Below are 19502 nucleotides of genomic sequence, written 5' to 3'. Positions count from 1 at the left end.
ATCCTTTAAATCCTTAAAAAAAAAAAGGTGTGTTTTTTCAATCCTTTTAGTAATTTTATCCCCAATCCTTGTGATAAAATTACTAAAAAAAAAAAATTAAAAAAAAATTGATTGAATCCTGCATCTTTGAAGTCAGGAAAGTAGGTACAAATCCACAGTTTTTCCCTAAAATGAAAAGGAGTGAGGCACTTAAGACTCTTTTGAACTTGGCTTGTACTGGTGTCTTGGGGAGAGAGTATGAAGCATGGTCTCTGGCAGAGGCATTATAGGCATAATTTTACTACCAGGTCCAAATAAGTTATTGCCAGCTACGGATGGTATTGATGAGGAAGCTGAGTAAATATGAGATTGGAGCATCTTGCCTCCTGGAAGAGTTAAAGGCACCTTAGTTTCCAGTTCAGAGTTGGGGAAGATGTTTTTCTGTGGAAGCATCCAAATCTCTTGAACTTTTTGCTTAACCTTCTTATTTAAAACTTAAATGTTTGTTTCATCCAAGCTCAGAGGTACTTGGTAGTAGTTATATAAATAATTGTATTTGAAATTATCAGCCTTATTGCTAATTGCAAACTTCCACACTCAGGTGTTTCATCAGCTGAAGGTGTTGTTATCTTATAAACAGGAAATACACTTAAATCACTTCATGCTCACGCTACTTCTGAGGCCTGAGTCACACTGGTACCCAGGCTTCAGCAGGGCCTTTCTGAGATCACTTGGAGTCCTCTTACTGTCTTTCTGATGGAAAGAAATCGCCAGTGAATATTTTTCTGTATGGATTTGCCTCGCAGTATCTTGCTGCTCTTTCAGCGCACACAGATTCCCTGTGATGTATCCTAGCTTTGTTTTGGGAAGGCAGAAGAGTTGCCTGTTTTTCTGGTGAAACTAGTTCCTGCTATTTACCTACGTAGCTGATCTTGACAACAGAACTGTGGGCCAGGGCCATCTAAAGTGCCACCTCCCAGCTAGGTGCACAAAGACAACCACTTAATCCTAGTGAGCAGCTGTGGCTGGCAAAATGACTGTAATTGAACACAATGAGGCCATATTTATCTTCTCCTTTTAGGCGTTCAGATTTAAATCTGATTATATGAGTGATTAAAATGCCTTGAAATGCATTTTTCTGTTTCTTTTTTCAGCTTCCTCAGTCGGGCTGTGCTAGGAGAGGGATCTCCCTTCCCTGCTGTTGAGTGAGTCATTAGCTCTGTCTTCAGCCAAGTGCCCAAGGGGATCTGATGTGTAGGAGGCTGGGCCTTCAGTGAGCTAGGTGGATGCAGCATAGAAACCTGCCTCTTCTCCTGTAGCTCTCAAACCATATGTGTCTTATGATAGCTTGTAGGGACCCAGTCTTGCAGCTGGGGATGGGTGGGTGGTGCCATGCGGCAAAGAGGGGCTCCACAGCCTCTCGCTGCTGTAGTGGTTCATGGTCTGTGCGAGGTGAAGGTGGTATGCAGCCTGCTGTTTCCTATGTAGTCCTCCTCGCTTCCAGAACAGTCCCCTACACAAACTGCAGTCGGAGCCTGACTTCATTTAGTTACTTGCAGAAATGTAGCAGACAGGTCCTAGGTAAGACAGATGGAAGGGGACAGACAGCTCAAAGAAAGCAGAATAGACGTGTGCCTGCTGTGAAAACAGCAGGTAGAGAACTCTGACGGGCATGCAGAGCCCTATATCCCTTGCCTCAAAGTGTCTGCTCTGTGCCTACAAAGAACTGAGCTCTGGGCTGCTGGCGCAGGGGTGGATGGTAGCATACTCATTTTGGGAGCTTGGGTGTGCATGAAGCATGCCCTGATCTCCTCCCCTCCCTGCTCTGGAGCTCAGACTGAGGAGATCTCTTAGCAAGGACTTGTCTTATAAAGCAGACAATGGCCAAGGCTTGTGTGAGAGTAGATTTGGGTCCACACCGAGTTACCAGGTGTAGGTGTACTCTATCTTTAAGACTGGCGCACCGCCGGTGCATGGGCTGTAGCCTTCAGTGACGCAGAGAGGAGGAGCGGAGGAGGAGCACTGGGCATTGAGTGCTCCTTTACAAGCTGGTGTTTCCCTGGTGATGGTACTTTCCTCTGCTGTCCCCTTTGGGACTTTTGTGAACTTGAAATGACCTATCCTGCAGTCTGCCTCCCAAAATCCGCTTAGATGATAGTGATTTTAGATTGGAGCTGGGCAGCTCTACGGCCCCCCACCTCTTAAGTTTTCGTTGACCACTTGCTGCAGCATTTGTGTGCATGTTCTGCAAGGCTAGCGTGTTTCAGTCTGTTTTCCAAGCTGGCACGCAAGCAGAGGCTGGCAGAACACTAGCTGGCTCTGCTGGATGGTGTTCAGCACTGCCTCGGAGCAAGTGGGCGAGAGAGGGGGGAGCCGTAGAGGCTGCCTAAGTGTTGGCCACGGATTTGCATGGGTTGGAACAGGCTGCAGGCAGCTGGAGGAGGAGGTATGTGTAGGGGGTGTGTGTCTTCTGACTTTACATTAGCTTCATGCCTCAGTCAGTTTTATTTCTGAAATGGAACATATGCTTTCCTCCTCACTGTACATGTCAAACTTGAGATTTTTATATCCAAATCAGAGTTGTTAGGAAAGTACATTGGCTTCACCATTTAAAAATGCTGCAGAACGCTTATTTGCAGAAAGTAAGTACTGAATACTACAAAGCAATTGCTTCAGAATAAGCAGGGGATATTCCTAATCCAAACTATTTTTTTCTTTTTTTTTTTTCAGGGAAAAGTCTATAATACTACTAATGACAAGAGGCTTTCTCATAATTGATAAGAAGGCCTTCTCAGCTGTAACATGTTCCCAGCAGGCTTAGTTTTTTGTATGCTTGAAGTGTATTTCCTCCTGTGTTTGCAAAATGCATATTCAGTAGGTGCTGTTCCCTCTTGATAGAGGGTACTTACAAAAACTATATCCTGACCTGTCATCTGGTAATGTGTATGCTTAAATTGGACTTCCATTGAGTGGAGAATAGAGCCCTGTGAGGTTAAACATAGACCTTGTTGGAATAGCTTCAGCTGAACCCTATTTCAATGAAATGTAAGGGTTTTTTTTGTGAAATTGAGCTAATTCTGGTGGGAATCTTGAAGGAGAAACTTGGGAGAGGTCCTCACATGTTCTAAACTGAAATACTTTGTTACAAAATTCTTCCAGATCTTTTCTACTGTTTTTCTAAAGAACACTTTTAAAAAAATATCTTTAATTGGTTGTGCAACTTAAAGGTATTTCTTTGGAGAATGTTACATCTTTCATCTCTTTAAACATTAGATCTTTGAGTTTTCTTTCTGCTTGGGAAGAAAGCCAAATTTTAAAATTCCTCACAAAAAATGATACTTTTGTTCTATTTCTAATTATATAACCTGATGTTAGTAGCATAGTTCCCAGTATTTCATATGATGCTAAATTTTCTTATCTGTCAAAATCGTAATTGTGACAACTTTTGTTGACTTTTGTAGGCTCTTTTCCAAGCTGAGTCCCAACACGATTTGATATTTGCACTTACATAGGCAAAGCTCAAGTATGAGATCTTCTTTCCTGCTCTTGGAAGGAGGAGAAGGTGGCTGGTGAGGTGCAGGAGATGATCAGGCCTTTTGTGAGCAGGATTCCAGTTCAGCCAAGTTCATGTCACACCGTGGGGTAAACAGTTGTGATACCGGCCTCCCTGGTCAGTAGTCAACCAGAAGTGCTTTTCAGAAAAGCAGGGCCTTGCCACGTGTCAGGTCAAAGATGGCTTGATGAGACCGATGTCCACAGTGGAGCTAGTGAGGGCTGGACTACTGTTGAGGTGCTGTGAGACACAGCGCTTTTGATGTGCTAGACCTGGTCTTTAAAATAAATAGGAGCAGTCTCCCTTTAGAAGTACCTAATTCAGTCAGTTTCATGACACTGGGTGTCAAATACTTTATAAGTGGGCATCCAATATTTCAGAAGCTCTCCATAATGAAATAGTTCTGAAGAGTTTCATCCTACATGGATTTCTGGAAGTACTGGTGTTAGTGGTAAATAATAGTCTGTCTAACATTTTTAGTGTGCCTGCCCCTGCATCTGTGAGAACTAGTTAATAGCAATGCGCATGGTGGAGGGACTAGGGACTCTGTCTTTAGCCTTGTTTATGGGATCTCATAGGATTAAAAAAAAACCAAAACCAAACAACAACCCCCCCACCCCCCCCCCCACCCCCCCCGAAAACCCCAAACAAACAAACCCCTAGGAAATAGAGTAGCTTGAGTATTTGCTCATGACCTGTGTTTTAATATCCCTTCCTTAAAATTTTACATGCTGTATTTCCAACAGAAGAAAGACATAGTTGCACCAAAATTCTTACTGGATGCTGCTCTGCCTGTACACAGATGCCACTGAAGGAGAACTGCCATTGGTTTGTTTTCTGCTCAGTCACTAAGAAATGTTAAAATCTGTTTCTCCTTCAGCCTCTGCAAATAAGAGGGGGGCTGGGCCACAGAAGGGGACATAATGACCCTAGCGCACAGCCCTGTGCCTGCCAGTGGCCCACTGGAAGAGTGCCCTGTGCTTATGAGACTTCCCTCTCCAGAGAAGTTAAGGGTGACTGAAGAGCAGCATATAATGAATGTAAGTAAAATAGTCCTGGCTCCTTAAACTCTTCCCCCTCCCACTGTGGCTATGAGTTTGTTTCCATTTCCTTGAGAGCATGGGAACTTTTGGAAAGCAGGCTCCTAGGGGATACAATGGCTGAGCCAACCCTGGCAACAGTTCCTTGTTTTTCTTTTTTTTATTGGCTGACATGCCTCGTATGACGTATGAATTAAATACAACTGTGTGGATCATCAAACGTGATCAAATAGCTCCTTATTTAAAAAAAACAAACCAGAAGTGGAGACTCTGTACACATCCAGTCCTAAGTGAACAGTGTACTGTACATAGCACAGTAAGTCACCCTAAGTAAGGTGGTGTTGCTCTTCAAGTCCTGTGAGTGGTTCTTTCCCTGTGCAAGTTTAATGTTTTTGTGCTTCAAGAGAAAGAAAAGAACAGTAAGTTACTGCTAGTAAAGCTTATGAGTACTCAATAACTGAAAGTTATTTCTAACCCAAAATTTTTCTGTGATTCTGTCAAGGAATGATTAGTGAAAATAGATCACTAACAGAGTGGATCTGGACTGTTTGCTTGTGACAGGGTAAAGAGAGAATAAGTCTGACACTATCAAAATACATCCTTGCGCTTGTTTTCAGAAGAAATGAAAAACTGTGCCCTAGAACTGTGAAAAAATAAAGGAGACTGGTAGTCACGTAGATGTGAGTTTCCACTCTGATTCTGTGCCTAAGAGCAAATGTGAGTTGGATTTATTTGTAGTGACTCCTGCAATGCTACGTCTAGCTCTCAAGAAGCACATTGAAAATAGGAGGGGATTCAGAAGAGCCATAAGTCTGAAAAAAAAAATTTTGCTAATAGATTTGAGAAGCTTAATCTCTACCCCAAAAGAAGATATGGGGTAACTAGCTCACAGTCTGGAAATAATTCACAAAGTGAAGATAAGATTAACCACCAGACCACTAGAAGAACTATCCATAGCTAGGATGGATTTTTGCATCAGTGGTGACCTTTAATTTAAGAAGGTAAAATATTTTTTTTGTTTTGTTTTGGGGTTTGGTTTTTTTTTGCTTTCCCAAAGGGAAGTTTGGTCATCGCAGCTCTGGTTTTAAAGCAGGAGCTAAATTGCGGGATAGCTGTGGCTTGTGCATTATAGGTTAGATTGGATGGTCATAATGAACTTTTCTGGACTGAAGAAATGGCTGCACTGGGGTCAACATTTCTCTGATGGAAAGGCTTGTCAGACTTGGCACGTTTTACAAGTAACCTCAGTAGAGAGACGGTCATCTCGGTGTGCCATGGGAGTTGTTCTTGTGTTTATAGATAAATCTGCCTGAATCTGTTTTGGAGTATGTGAAGTCTTAAGCTTGCCTGTCTTATACTGCTAAATGAGGCTTTTGTTCAGGGTGGTTAACTTAGCTCTCTCCTAGCCTAGTGAGGCTTTAGACTCACTGAAAGTGGAGTGTTGGTTTGTTGGGTTTGGTTTTGGTTGTTTTTTTTATTTCTCCCTTACCAGATAAGTTTCAAGAATACTTGTAGTCTAAAGTAGTCTTTTTGTATAAAATCAAACTCCTCTAACTGTGTGTTGTTCTTCTGGAGGCTGTTTTCTTTTTCTTTCTCCTGATGCTAAGCAGGATTTTAGATGAATTGAAGAGGGGGGGAAAACAATGCATTCTTAAGTAGAAGTGCAACAATTTTTGCCAGGATATTTAATGTTTGTTTTAATGTGCTAGTGTAGGATTAAAAAGTACTTTCATCCTAACCTTACTAATATATCCAAATTTGTTTTCGACCATGTCTAGAAACTTCATAGGAAAGCAGAAGTCAAGCTCTTCCATCTTTGGGGAATAGCACATCAGGTGGTCTTTAAGTAGGATGTAGAGATAGTGGCATGGATTTGCTTGCTTGTAGACAGAGGAGCAAAGGAGCAAAGCCATGAGTCTCATTGGCCATATTTTGATGGTTAAGTGAGGCTTCTGTGCATAAAAGGGGAGTAGGTCAGGCAGCTTGCTTACAGGCTTGTTGGATTCTGGAACCCCATGCATTTGGCGGTAACTGGTACCAAGACTGAAGCTCAGTGGGAGGCACACGTGCATCTCTTAAAACGAGGTGACATCAGAGTTGTATTACTCTAGTGATGAGGTCAGCTTACCTGTGTTCTCAGCTGTTTGTATTCATAGCTGCATGTCAAAATTATAGAATGCAAATTGTCAGGTAGCATGTGGGTTTTGTGGTGTCTCAAAACAAGGGGAAAACACTAACAAAGCAAATGCAAAATTATTACTGTCATTGGCAAATGTTAAAAAATGTGCACACTGTTCTGCTGAGGTTGATTGACTATTTGCATGCTTAGTTATATGTGCAATCAAATAACTTCTGAATGATTAGCATTTTTGCTGTACTCTTGGGAGAAGGTGTAGCTTAATTTTCCTCCGCAGTTTGCTAAATGGCTCAAATTATTTGCCATGTCCACACTTTGAAGATGTAAATGTGAAGGGAAGCTGTTTTTTAACAGGCTTCTATTGTATAAATAACTCAGCTTAGTCCTATTTAAGTTAACATATTTTTTTCTGGAACATGACTTTATATAGTTGGACTCTGGTCCATTTCTAAACAAGGTATGAGAATCAGTTGGTTATATGTCTTCAAGTAGTACATGGTTCTTGCATAACTGTCTTCTGTAAGACTTTCTGGATGAGGCTGAAGAGGTTTTTCTGCTTATGCTATTTTATGGGTTTCTGGTATATTTTGTGGCTTCAGATAAAGAATGCTAATATGTTGTTGGCTGGACTTAATAATTTTCTTAGTGATTAAATATAGCATACCCATAAATGCCTAAGATTATCCTCAGGCAAAGTGTTTCATGAAGACTTATAATTAAACTTAGAAATGTACATGTGTTAAGAGATGAAAACAGCAACTCATTTTTAAACGCCTAACTTATGCCTTTCTTCTTTTAATATTTGATGGTAAGTTTTGTAAAGCAGAGGTGGCAACCTGCCTCAAGTGCTGCCACTTTAAGGAAATTGATAGTGCCAATAGTGTTAATATTGTTCCTGTTGTTTCCCAAGTCCATTGAGTGATCTCTTAATCGCCAAGCCACATACTGAGCGTGTAATAATTGGAGATCTAAGTGAGCTAGTTTTCATACAAAGTAAAGAAAAGATAAGGTTAAAAAGCTTCAATGTGCTCACTTTTTATCTGCTGATTAGATGAAGATTCAGAGCTGGCTCTTTGTAAATGTCGTAAGAGCTCAGTAGAAATCTACAATTAATAAGAGGATTTCTTACAGCCTATTTGTCACTTGTGACAAAGAACACTTTTAAATGCCAGCAAGGGTTTCTCAGCCAAGCTATGGCAGGTTTTATGCTCTAGAGAAATTCCATTTCTAAGTAAAACTCAAGATATCTTGAGTTTGGATTCTTGGAGCTGTTGAACTGGCTGATTCAGGCACTAAAATAAATGCGTCTGTGATACTGTAATGTTCGTATTCTCTTCCTGATTCCTTTTGTCTTGTAACCACAAAAATACTTAAATTCAGTGTAGCTCTTATCTGTATACAGCTTGTTTGAGAAAGTACTTCCATCCTTAAAAGCATGGCTTCTTAAATCATGGTTTTGTAAATCAGATGTGAAGATTGTGAACTTTCTTTTGCTCTCATGGCAGACCAGTTCTTTTTTTCCCCTTGTATGTTAGCACTGTCCTCACAAGCTCAGACCTCAGTTGGTTGAGGTATGACTGTCAACTGTAGGGTCTCTGGAACTACAAGTGGCAACTTTACAGACCCGAGTTAGCTTTTCACTCTTCTCCATGTCTCTTTCCAGAGTAATTGCAAAGAACTTCATTTCTCTTGAAAGTGATGCAGTCATTGGATGCCTATTTCGGATGACCAGTTAAAAGTGGTGTTTCAGGGCACGATGTGGCAAGTCCAAGAAACTATAGACTATCTACTTTGGTAGATGACATGGTCTCCAAGAAGGTTACTTTCATAATCTCAGAAATAGCTGAAATATAACTGGAAGCATACAGCTTCAGTTACAGAGGACATATCTAACGTTGCCCTGTTAGTTGCACTTAAAACTTTCATGCTTGCTTTTCTCAGAAGGGTAGGGATGGACGTATTTTATGTCTCCCTCCCTCACTGCCTTTTTACATTGCAATGCTCAGAATATTAGTAGGCAGCAAATATGTACTCACCAGTGGTCAGACATAAAGGCTTTCTTTTATTGATGGTAATAGGAGTTAACATTAACATGTTTTTTAAAGCTGAACTGACTCAGGGTGACTTTGCGCTCTCCTGTGTTATATGCACTTAAACACCTGACCTTGAAGTAGCACTTACGCGTTCTTGTGGCCAAAGAGCTCAATTCTCAAGTATAGGTAGATGACAGACCATCACAAGGGGTGTGTGTGTGTAGGGTGGTGTTCAGGGAACTTTTGAACTGCAAGAAGCAGGAATCTCTTCTGTGGAAAATAGCAAAATGTGAGAATCTTGATGAGGTGGGGGCACTATTGGCACTAGTTTATTAAAAGACCCTCAAGCTGAAGGTAAGTCTATCTTTGTTCTGGGATTGTTTTGACAACAAGCACAGACAATGAAAGGGTAGTGACCAACTAACATACTGCAGGAGTGTGCTAAAACTGGGTGGTTTTTTAGGAAACATGCTACAAGGTCATATAGTCAAAAGTGGTTCTTTGCCTCCTTTCTTCTTTCTTCCCCCACCCTAAATGTAAATAGCCACTGATCTTGTGGTAGAGATGGGTTTAATGGTGAATGTCAAGTTTTGGAGTAATACAGGTGCTCAAGGAGAGAATAGCAGCCACGTACTTAAGATCTTTAGAAAGGTTAAAAAAAAAAAAAGAAAAGGTGTAAAAGAGGCCTTTATAGTATATTTATACCTGGTTTTGGTAACACTTAAAAGTGACTTCTTCCTTTCTTAGCTATAGTCCAGCTGAGTCATTGCCTTATACAGCATTTGGTTAGGACACCCCCTAAAATAAATGACCAACATCTGTTAAGAAAAAAAGATATGGCCTCGTTATTACTGAAAAATGAAAAATGGGGCTTTTACAGCAGAATCATTTCTGGAGAACATGCTGAAGCTCTTTATTTGAATGGGAGCAGGGGCATTCGTTTATAAGAATAAGGAGTTAAAGTCCATCAAGATGAATCTTCTTTGCTGTGAGTTTACTGCCCAATTTGAATCTTAAATGAACCATAGGCAATGATCTTCTTAAATACGGGGTAAAATGTAGAACAGGTCAGGAAATCAAGAGGTGGTGGTGGTGCTGCTATTTGTGTTCACTGGAGGAAACTTTGGCCTTTATTCCTACAGGTCTAACTATAGCAACTGGCAAAAAATCCACTGCATTGTAGTATTCCCAAAATGGTACTCTGGTTAGAAATTGGTGTTCTAGGTTGTGTCTTTGTGTCCAGCTAGTGGCCTGCGTGAGGACTTGGATCTGCTCTGTCACCGCCTGGCCTTGCTGCCTCTTCATTTAGTTTGTGCTAGAAGACTTAGTCCTGGAAGGGGCTCTCATGTCCTTATGAGTGGAGCAGGTTGCCATCATACAGCTGTAATGCCTTGTAACTGGCATCTGGCCTGATACAGGGAACAGTTTGGCCCATCCTATCCTAAATACTGGAAGCACACTCTTACATAAGCAAGCATAAAGTTACAGAGATGATCACATTTAGATACCACCTATTCATTGCTCTTCTGATGTTCATTTGTTCTTCAAGATTAAATTACACATCCAGTATGAAGACAGTTGATGGCTGAAAATAAATCTGTTTGCTTAACCTTTTACCATTCTTTGTTGCAGCTCTCAAGTTCCACTTACAAATATAGGAGTGAGGAATTCAAGAGACAGTTTTCTCATCTGCCAGACTCGGAGAGACTCATAGTAGGTAAGATGTAATCACACCAAAAGTGCATGTCTTCTGGCTAATAACTCCAGATTGCAGCAGTGCCAAGGTGGTTTTTTTATGGCAAATTCTAACTACAGCTGATACCTTCCTATTCTCCTGTCTCTGAACTAGCATCAAATACCTTCAGGGAAAGTCAGGTCCATACTCCTCTCCTGTACTGCTTTGTGAAAAAGGACAGATTCCTTCTGGGGGTTGAGAAGTGAAGGAGAGGATACAGAATCCTCCAGTTCATCTAGATACGGGATGGGAGCCTCTTAATGTCTTTTCCTGCTGCTACTTTTTAGTGGGTTTTTAGACAAAACCCTTCCTGGCAGCAGTGGAGATGTGACTGACTGACAGCTGTTAGCTGACAAGCTGGAAAGAAAGATCACTATGCAGGGTCAGGGTGAGCACTGAGCATATAAAGTCAACATATGTGCATTGATGGGCTTGTGCGATGCAAGTGTGAGAAGAACAGAGGTAGAGTTAAATCCTGAGAGCATTTAATTTTTTTTTATGTTCTTTCCACCATGGACAACCAACTTGGTACCTCTTGCAGTGTCGTAATCATTTATTTTCTATCCTGTGAGTGTCTGAGTCCTCTTTTTTACTTTAAGGAGGCAGCTACTCATGGCTGAGTCAGTTGCCGTAGATGTTGGGGGAGGAGGAAATGATTCCATAGTTGTAATGGTTTGGTACTTGGATACAAGGGTAAGGGATGTTGCTTCAGTGACCCTGTTAAATAGGTAGAGCATCCTTAGCAGAAGCTTTTCCCTTGCTCCCTGGAACTAAGCCTAGACCTTTGCCCTAGGCACGTTGATTAATGTGACTTCTGGGATTGAGTGACACAGTGGGTGCTTGTAATTTAAAAGACTCTTTTCAGAGACAAATGCCAGCTATGTGTTATGAGGACAAAAAATTCAGTATTTAAGTGTGTAATTCCCATCAGCCATCACAGGAGATCATTGGAAAACACAAACCAATCTTAATTTTATCCTGACTTACAATGCTGTGCACTTGGATGGATTTGTCAACGTGGTATACTGAGGGCAGATAAAAATGTTTTATGCCCCATGCTGGTCTGTGCAGTTGTAGTACTGCCCAGGCTAGTGCTGAGCATGAGGTACACTATCTGGTGCTGTGCAAATCTACTAGTTCTGGGTTGGCTCATGCCTTGAGCAGAGGTTTTTCACAGCCCAGTATACCAGGTTAGCTTATCCATAGGCTGATGACATGGGTGCAGGCATAGAAGTACAGCTCAGCTGGAGGAGCAGAGTTGATGAGAAGTGCATGGGGTGGGAGAGGAGAGAAGCAGGTGGCAGAGAATATCAAACTATGGTGCATAACTTCTTGGCACCAAAATGTTCATTTTGAGCTCTGACTCCCTGTTTTGCACCTTACCTCCTTTGCATGCAGTGATGCACCTTATTCCCTCTTTTATCACTTGCCTTCCAGGTAAGCCTGCCTGCGGTGCCTGAGCATTGTGTAACAAATACAGTGTCCAAGAACTGGCTGTTGTTTTTTATACAAAAGTGGCATTGTGACTGTTTAAAGTTTATGTCTCATCTTATGCAACCTTTAAGGAAGTGAATATTGAGAGGCTGTCAGTATATGCTTGCAGCATGCTGAGTTCCTTCCAGGGTAATGGAAGAGAAATCAGAGCTTTCACTTGCACAGAAACAGTTAAATCCCTGCATCCTTTTCTAGCCTCAGAAGGAGGCAGTTATCCTCTGAAATGCCTTCTGCATTTTTAAAATACTTGAGTTCAGTACAGAAGTAAACCAGAAGAAAAGAATATTACTTCAAAGCGTTGTTTTAATGTTTCTCCTTACACAGGATTGATGTAGAAAGCCATGGAGCAAACTCTGAAGCACAGTTTCAATGAACAGACTGCCAAGGACTTGAAGAAAGATTTAGTAATGGGTTAATCTCAACAATGGAGCACCTGCTCCATCAGAAGCAAAGTCATTACTTTATATACATATTTTTTTACCCCATAAAAATAAGTGCTCCTTTGGAAGGACTTTTTGCATCTTCCAAACAAAGAGCTCTTCCTTTGCTTGTTGCAGAGAAACTTATCACAGGCTTTACAGTGCTCAAAGAAGCAATTACTTGCTGCTGTTCAAAAGAACTGTAACTGCTCCTGTTCTTAACTTAGCTGTTAAAAAAAGCAACTATTCCACTGTAATGAGTACTGTATATAAAGATTATATGAAATATAATTCTTTTCTTATAATGAAAGAGAAATGACTTAGATTTTCAAAATGGGAGTTTAAAGGAGTGCCACTAACTTTTAATTTGTCTGAAAATGTTGTTTACAAGCATCATCTTAAGTTACTGGATCTGAAAACTTAGAAGGAGAAATGGTAATCTTTCCTTTTGTTTTGATATTCTCTTTTGTTTAGGTAGGTCATGGTGTTGCTCATCACTTGCACAGTGCTCCAATATTTATAGGTCTGAATCCCTCTCCCTCCCCTAAACATAGAATTTGAATGCAAACTTCTTGGTAATGCTTTCCTCAAGTCCTTAACCTCAAAATTCTGCTGCCTTCCCTCTCCCAGCATTTTGGTATCTGACTTCTCTTTAAACATGCACTTACAACTTCTTGGTTTGGATTTCTTTAAGTTTATGTAATTCTGTTTGCAGTTATGTCTCCAAGGGCTTGTACACATGCCTGATGCTTGTTGCAAGAAACTTTATTTCCACTTGATTGAGGGGAAAACCCAAGAGAATTTTAAAAATCATAATAAAAGCTGCTGTAGATGCAGACTTAACCTTGAAGTTAGGATGGTGAGGGACTCCTGAACCTCTTGGTACTTGAACAAGAACTGTATTAATCTTCTTGCTGTACACAGAATCAAAATTCTGGCTCAGACAATAGCAGATACAATGCCTTTCAAAATAACAAAACTCTTTCATACCTCTGAAGTTAAACTCATTAACATCCTGCCTGAATAGGTGCATTCTGGGTATTTTCTATACATAAGGTAACCTTCTTTAGGTTGGAGCTTCCAAAAGGGGTCAGTCTGTCTGAACTTTCTAGCAGTAGTACTTCTGAAAAGTCCTTTTGTTTGAATCTTCAGGCTCTGAAATTATGAAAGTTCTCTCAAAGAGGTTTTTAAAAAGTGCAACCAAATCATCTGCTCTTGTTCTTAATTAGCAGGTGTCTGATGATGGGTAATTGCATTCTAGATGAAATCTGTTTCTCAGTAGGGATGTTTCAGCCAGAGGCAGTATCATAATAAAAATGACAACTTCTGAAAATATCCCCTGCCTGAAGAACTAGATAGCTTCAAGCTGCCTTTTAGTGTCTCACACTGCAGATATTTTAAGCTAGTGATAGGATCTGTTTAGTGGAAAATTATTATCTTACTACAACATATGAACTACCATTATGTAGGAGTTGACAGTATAATCTGTTATTCTATAAAATGTTTGGGTATTCTGTTGTTTAGGTGCTTTGAAGTTTGACTTATGAATACTTCTCCCATGTACTCCTGACCTTGCCTGATACCTCTTCTCTGAAAATATAGGATAATGCACAGGGGGTCAATACGTGGAGTGCTGTCCTCACACAGATACTTCCATCAACTCTGGCATTAGGGTATTCCCAGAACAATGGTCTGGATGCAACCCAGTACAAGTCTACCTTCACAGACTTTTGAAGGGTGAAAGAAATAGCTTTTTATTTGTATTGTAATACCCTTATCTCATTTTAAGTTAACAGGTTTGGGTCAACTGAGCTGCAATAAGTGAGTAAACTTGCTCTTTCTCTCTATATGTAGATTACGCTTGTGCACTCCAGAAGGATATCCTGCTGCAAGGACGCTTGTATCTCTCTGAAAACTGGCTCTGTTTCCACAGCAACATTTTCCGATGGGAGACCACAGTAAGATCTCTTGGCCCACTTGAATCCCACCTCTTCTTTGTCCTGTACTATCAGGATATGAAAGTCCCTCAAACAAATCTTATGCTGTCAATCTCATGCTAGTAACTTCGCACTGAAAAGAAAGAGCCTGCATCCTTTAGTGGAAATGCAGATCTGTTGCTCTGTAAAATGAGAGTAGCATTAGAGACATGTGAATGCTGAAGTAAGCCTGCTCAGTCATTCAGCATAGAAGGAGTTCAGGAGTTATGCTGAAGTCGATCCTTTACATTTCTGGATGACTGTTTGCCTCTCCTTACCAAGGAGAGTTGCTCTATAAAGGGATGTAACACGTAATGTTCTCCTGTAAGACCAGGGGCATGATACAGTATATGGTGTTGCCCTGTTCAAGAACTCTCCAGCATTGAACCTTAACTTGATTTAGTCTCTCATATTTATATATATCAGCATCTGAGAATAGCTGAAGAGAATCTCTAAATGACCTCTGTAAGTTCTTATATTGTGGTCTGTAGCTTTTGAACAGTATGAGCAAAAGTAGATATTCATGACATGTTGGCCTTCTGTTTCTGTCAAATTAGGTAAATGAGTTAAAATTTTTTTCATTCAAGCCATTGTTGCATCTGCTGTAGAAATAGCATGAGGCAGTGAATGAGAAAGGGAAGGTAACCTAGTTAATAGGTGGTGGAGATGTGTCAATGTTCTGCAGTGGTGAGACTGCTCATATCTTAATTTAATATCTTAAATTTACTCTGTGTGCTCTGAAGTACACAGGACAGACAACAAATAGCTCGTGTACTTAAGACAAAGAGGGGGTGTAGAAATGCTTAACTGAAAACCAAGCTTAACTTCATCAGATGGATTTGGTGATTGAATGTTTCTTATTGTAGACTTGAGATTAAAAAAAAAAAAATTCCCTCTGAAATGACACCCTTGAATATATAAAATATTCAAAGACTGACTTTTCAGCCAAAACAGCATACATCCTGGTAACTTGTTCCTGCTTGCCTAGCAGAGTGATATCTTAAGCGATATCTTAAGGCAATCTGAGCTCATCAGCTACAATGGTAGAGACAAGTTTTGTGATCTCCTTAGCAGGCTGTGTTGACGCAGACAGAGAGAGTAAGTGGAGGACCTTCTGCACACACAGGAAAAAGCAAGATCCAAGTGTATGTTCTTCCTTTCTCTAAGCTAAAGAGCAGCACAGCCTTCAAGGGAAAGGGGTAGGCCGAGTGGAAATGACTTGTTGCAGTCAGTCAGACCATGCTTTTCTAAACAGAAACATTTCAAGTACTAATATGCAAGGCAAACACACCCAAGCAGGAAGATTTCCTTACAGTGTCTGGACTGCAAATAAACCTCTGTGAAAATGGACTACACTGCAAACTTCTGTGAGATGACATAAACAAGATAGTCTGTTATCTGATCTGTCGCCTGCCTTATGTATAGCATACCGATTGGGATGGGCTTTCAGGTCTGTGGTTTGTATGTGGCTGGGATTGTGCCCTTAATCCTCAAGTGTTGCTGGAGGAGTGGAAGGAAAGGGGAAAGAATTACTTGCTTCCCTAGTCCTAGTATGAAAGAAGAGGAAATTACTCTTAAGTCATCTTAACTTGCTTCTACTTTGAAATGCTTGCTGTTAAGGTTAGCAAGTGGAGACAGTAATTGCCTTTGTGATCTCAACTGAATTGCATCCCAGGGTTTTGGGTTAGTCTGAGTTCCTCTTGCATGTTCTGTGACTTTGCAAATTTTTACTCTTAACAGTTATTTTTACTATGCCTTATTAAATCTGTTTCTGCTTAGATTTCTATTGCCTTGAAGGATATCACTTTCATGACGAAGGAGAAGACTGCTCGGCTCATTCCAAATGCCATACAAATAGCAACAAAAGGGGAGAAGGTGAAAAAATCTGTATTTAAATACTTTTTTTCTTTTTTTAATGATAATGTCCAGGGCATAGCACTTGTTGTAGTTTTAAATTTGCATAAGTAACTTCCCTGTAAAATCTTTGAATGTGATTAGGATTAGAAGACAGTCTTGGTGCTTTGGTCCTTATGTATATTGGCTTGATAATTCAATTTTAGTTTGATTGCAGAATCCCCGACTAGTGTTGATGCAGTAACCAGAAAGTAAGGGAGTTTTTATCCCAGTGATTCTCAAAGGAAAGCCATTTGAAAATGAAAAGTTAAGGGCATGAATTCAGAATGTGTATCCTTGAGTTTGATATTTCTGTGATCTCACTGGATTTAAAGTGCCCCTGGAAGAAAATTGCTGAAAACAAAAGGACTGTGATATCATGGGTTTCGAGTCATGGAGAAATCTACCCATAGAACATGCAATTTTGTGTGCTGGGTAATGTAGTTTTTGGGTGTGTATTTTAAAAAATGAAAAGCGTGATGCAGAATGTTCTTATGTGCAACACACTTCACAATACTTCTTCTGTAAATGCCTTGAAAATAATAATTCTTAGCTGGATACGGAGAATAGCTTTCCGGGGTGAATCTGGAGCTTTTCTTTGTGAAGGGACTGCGATTCCTCATATTTGGCTGTTCCCTCTCAATTTATTAAATATTAACTTTCATCGTCAAGGAAGATAAACGTCTTTCTCTGCTAACAAACTTTCAAATGGGAAAGATTTTAATACTGCAAATGATGCATCTAATTCGATCTCCCATTTTAATTTCACGTCTTCTCATGTGACAAGATTAGTAAAAGGAATACGTGGCAGAAGGATGGAAAGGGATGTGGCCTGTAAGAAATAGGCGTATGCATCTCTGATTTGTTCTACCTCCTATTTGGAAGCAGGAGAAAGATTTAACTATGTATTTAATTGAGGGGGAGTTCTTCCTTTATGACAAAGGTACAAGTGATTGCAATTGGGTGCCCAGAAGAGAAAGTGTCTTTATATACTATGTGGATACTGGGGAACTAACTCTTGCTTATTAAAAGTGATAAAAAGTGTGGAGTGTGAGGAATATGAGCCCAGGTTTGTTGAGTGTGAGAGGAGCATGCCATTGCTGAAAAATATTCAAGATACAAGAAAGCATTCTGGTTTTCTCGAACACCTGCAAGTGAGCTTTTTGCACCTTGTTTTTCCTGTAGTTTTTCTTCACGTCATTCAGTGCAAGAGACAGAAGCTACCTCAGTATCTTCCGCTTATGGCAGAATGTGTTGCTGGATAAGGTAAGCCTGTAAATGCTGGTACCTGTGGTTAAGTAACAAAATAATCTTTTTCTAATGTAAGCAGATGTGTCTTTGGAGAATAAGAGACTTCCCTTTAAGAAGTTAGCTTTTACTTTCTGACACAGAACTCTAACCTGATGTTCTCCTTTGGCTCCTTGTACTTTGGATCCCAGATAAACTTCTCATCCTTTCCTTCTCATACTGCCATCTACAACTTTGCTGTTGATGGAGCATTTTGTCTTTGAAGATAGGCTGCATGCTTCTCTTCACTACCAACTCAAGCAGATATTACTAAATTGGCATGCATTTGCTTCACATTTTCTATGGCTAATTTGTGATCAAAAAGGCAAGAGGCTTTTTCAGTGAAGGCTTTTTTTCTTTTTAAGGACAAAGCCAAAAGTCACCTTGTCAGATATGTTAGCTGAACCTTTGCCAACCAACTCATTACAGCTCCTCTGACCTTGAATAAATGCAACAAAGGCAGGCTGTATGATATGGAAGTGTATTTTGGCAACTTCTGCTAGTTAGCTTGATTTATATTGCAATTTGTGGACACTTGAGCTAATCTTTTTTTCTAAAAATGTACCTACGCTTTTGCAGAACATCACTGTAAGTAATGCAATTTTTGTAAACCAATTCCTTCCTGTTTATGGCTCTTGTTGTTTAAATATTTCAACACAGTTGCAACCAAATGCTGAAATATCCATATATAACTCTGCACTACAATGGTCCCCAAAGGCTTAAAGCTCTTGCACTACTTAAATGTAGTACCCACACAAGTTTTTTGTTAGATGAATTTTAGGGCAGACTAGAGGCGCTTTTTGTCAAACAAAAGCTGAAAATAAAGGAAAGTGCCACTTAAGGCAAAACTAGTGTTTCCTGCAAATTTCTTATCCTTTACATCAAATACTAGTTAACCATAACGTCATAACCATCTTGTCTTGAATCCAGCAGTAGCACTGCAAAAACCACAATATACTATGTCATCTTTTGACTGGAATGTGCAACTGGAACTAATCTTGTTTTCTTTTGTTAGGCAAAGTTTGTCAGGAATGGTAATTAACTGACATGGCTAGTTTGTGGTGCTGGAGAGTGAATGTATGGGCATTCAGGTATACAAACCTATCGAAGGGGCTGGAACAGAGGCAACAAGCTTTGTGCTGTTCATTATTAGTTTTTTCCCATGCGTTTCTACTCTTTGTCACTGAAATGAGTGTCACATTAGGAACAATTTTTCACTTCAGAGCAGTAACTGAAGGATAGATATGAACGTAGAAGGCATGGACTGCATGCAAGATGAGATTAATTAAGCTAGCAGGTTTTAGGGACCAGTGCATCCGAGTAGCTTGGGAACTCTCTGTATTCTTTCTACCTAATCTTGTTATTAGCTTTCTTGCATCCTCACTGAAGTATGTTGAAAGATAGAAGTCCGTTATGTGAATTTCTGCTTGGAGTTCTCAGTTGTAAAATGGAGCATTGCCATGAGGTGTATGTAGGGCTTTTTAATGTGGTATGTTTGGAGCTACTTCTTGAAACAGGATTTGTTAGGTTAAGCTCCTGCTTCTGCAATGTAGTAGTGACTTCTGATTCTCTGCTAGAATGAGTTTGAATCACCTCTCAGCCTGCTTTATGATTCTTCACTGCTTAACCAAACTAGATCAAGCTATAGAGGGGCACTGAGGAGGTGAAAGTAGAAGCTGACGTTGCTAGAGCTGGATCCACTGACTCCACTACCATGACAGCTGTCCGCTGACCCGTTGCTAAAAGAAAGCCCTTGGTGCATCCAAGCAGTTTTACTGCTTTCTCCCCAACCCCCCATGGCAGGGACAGCATACAGTTGAAAGATCTCATACATCTGAGGCTCTGGCATGGTATGCAGCGCCCTGAGTATGTGAAGCCTGGTGTTTCTGGGCTCCAGTGGTCAAAGGGATCCTGTCAGAATTTGTAAGGCTTGTGACAAAAACCCCAAATCTCACT

General features: G+C 40.4%; 1 protein-coding gene across 6 annotated transcripts in view; it reads left to right on the top strand.

Annotated features, from left to right (window-relative positions):
• GRAMD1C (GRAM domain containing 1C) overlaps positions 1–19502 on the top strand; it is a 55998-nt gene that overhangs the window by 9406 nt on the left and 27090 nt on the right. For 5 of the 6 annotated variants that reach the window (XM_072882241.1, XM_072882271.1, XM_072882232.1 and 2 more), the window contains exons 3-6: positions 10375–10459; positions 14245–14348; positions 16146–16241; positions 17445–17525. In XM_072882241.1, coding sequence (XP_072738342.1) covers positions 10375–10459; positions 14245–14348; positions 16146–16241; positions 17445–17525 — 366 coding nt within the window. Of the gene's footprint in view, positions 1–4412; positions 4573–10374; positions 10460–14244; positions 14349–16145; positions 16242–17444; positions 17526–19502 lie in introns of all 6 variants that reach the window. The other variant, XM_072882251.1, reaches the window with a different exon arrangement.

Source organism: Ciconia boyciana, chromosome 1, assembly GCF_034638445.1.
Source record: "Ciconia boyciana chromosome 1, ASM3463844v1, whole genome shotgun sequence".
NCBI classification, from domain to species: Eukaryota; Metazoa; Chordata; class Aves; order Ciconiiformes; family Ciconiidae; genus Ciconia; species Ciconia boyciana.
The sequence above is the reverse complement of the archived record's forward strand: the minus strand, read 5'-3'. Positions and strand labels throughout refer to the sequence as shown.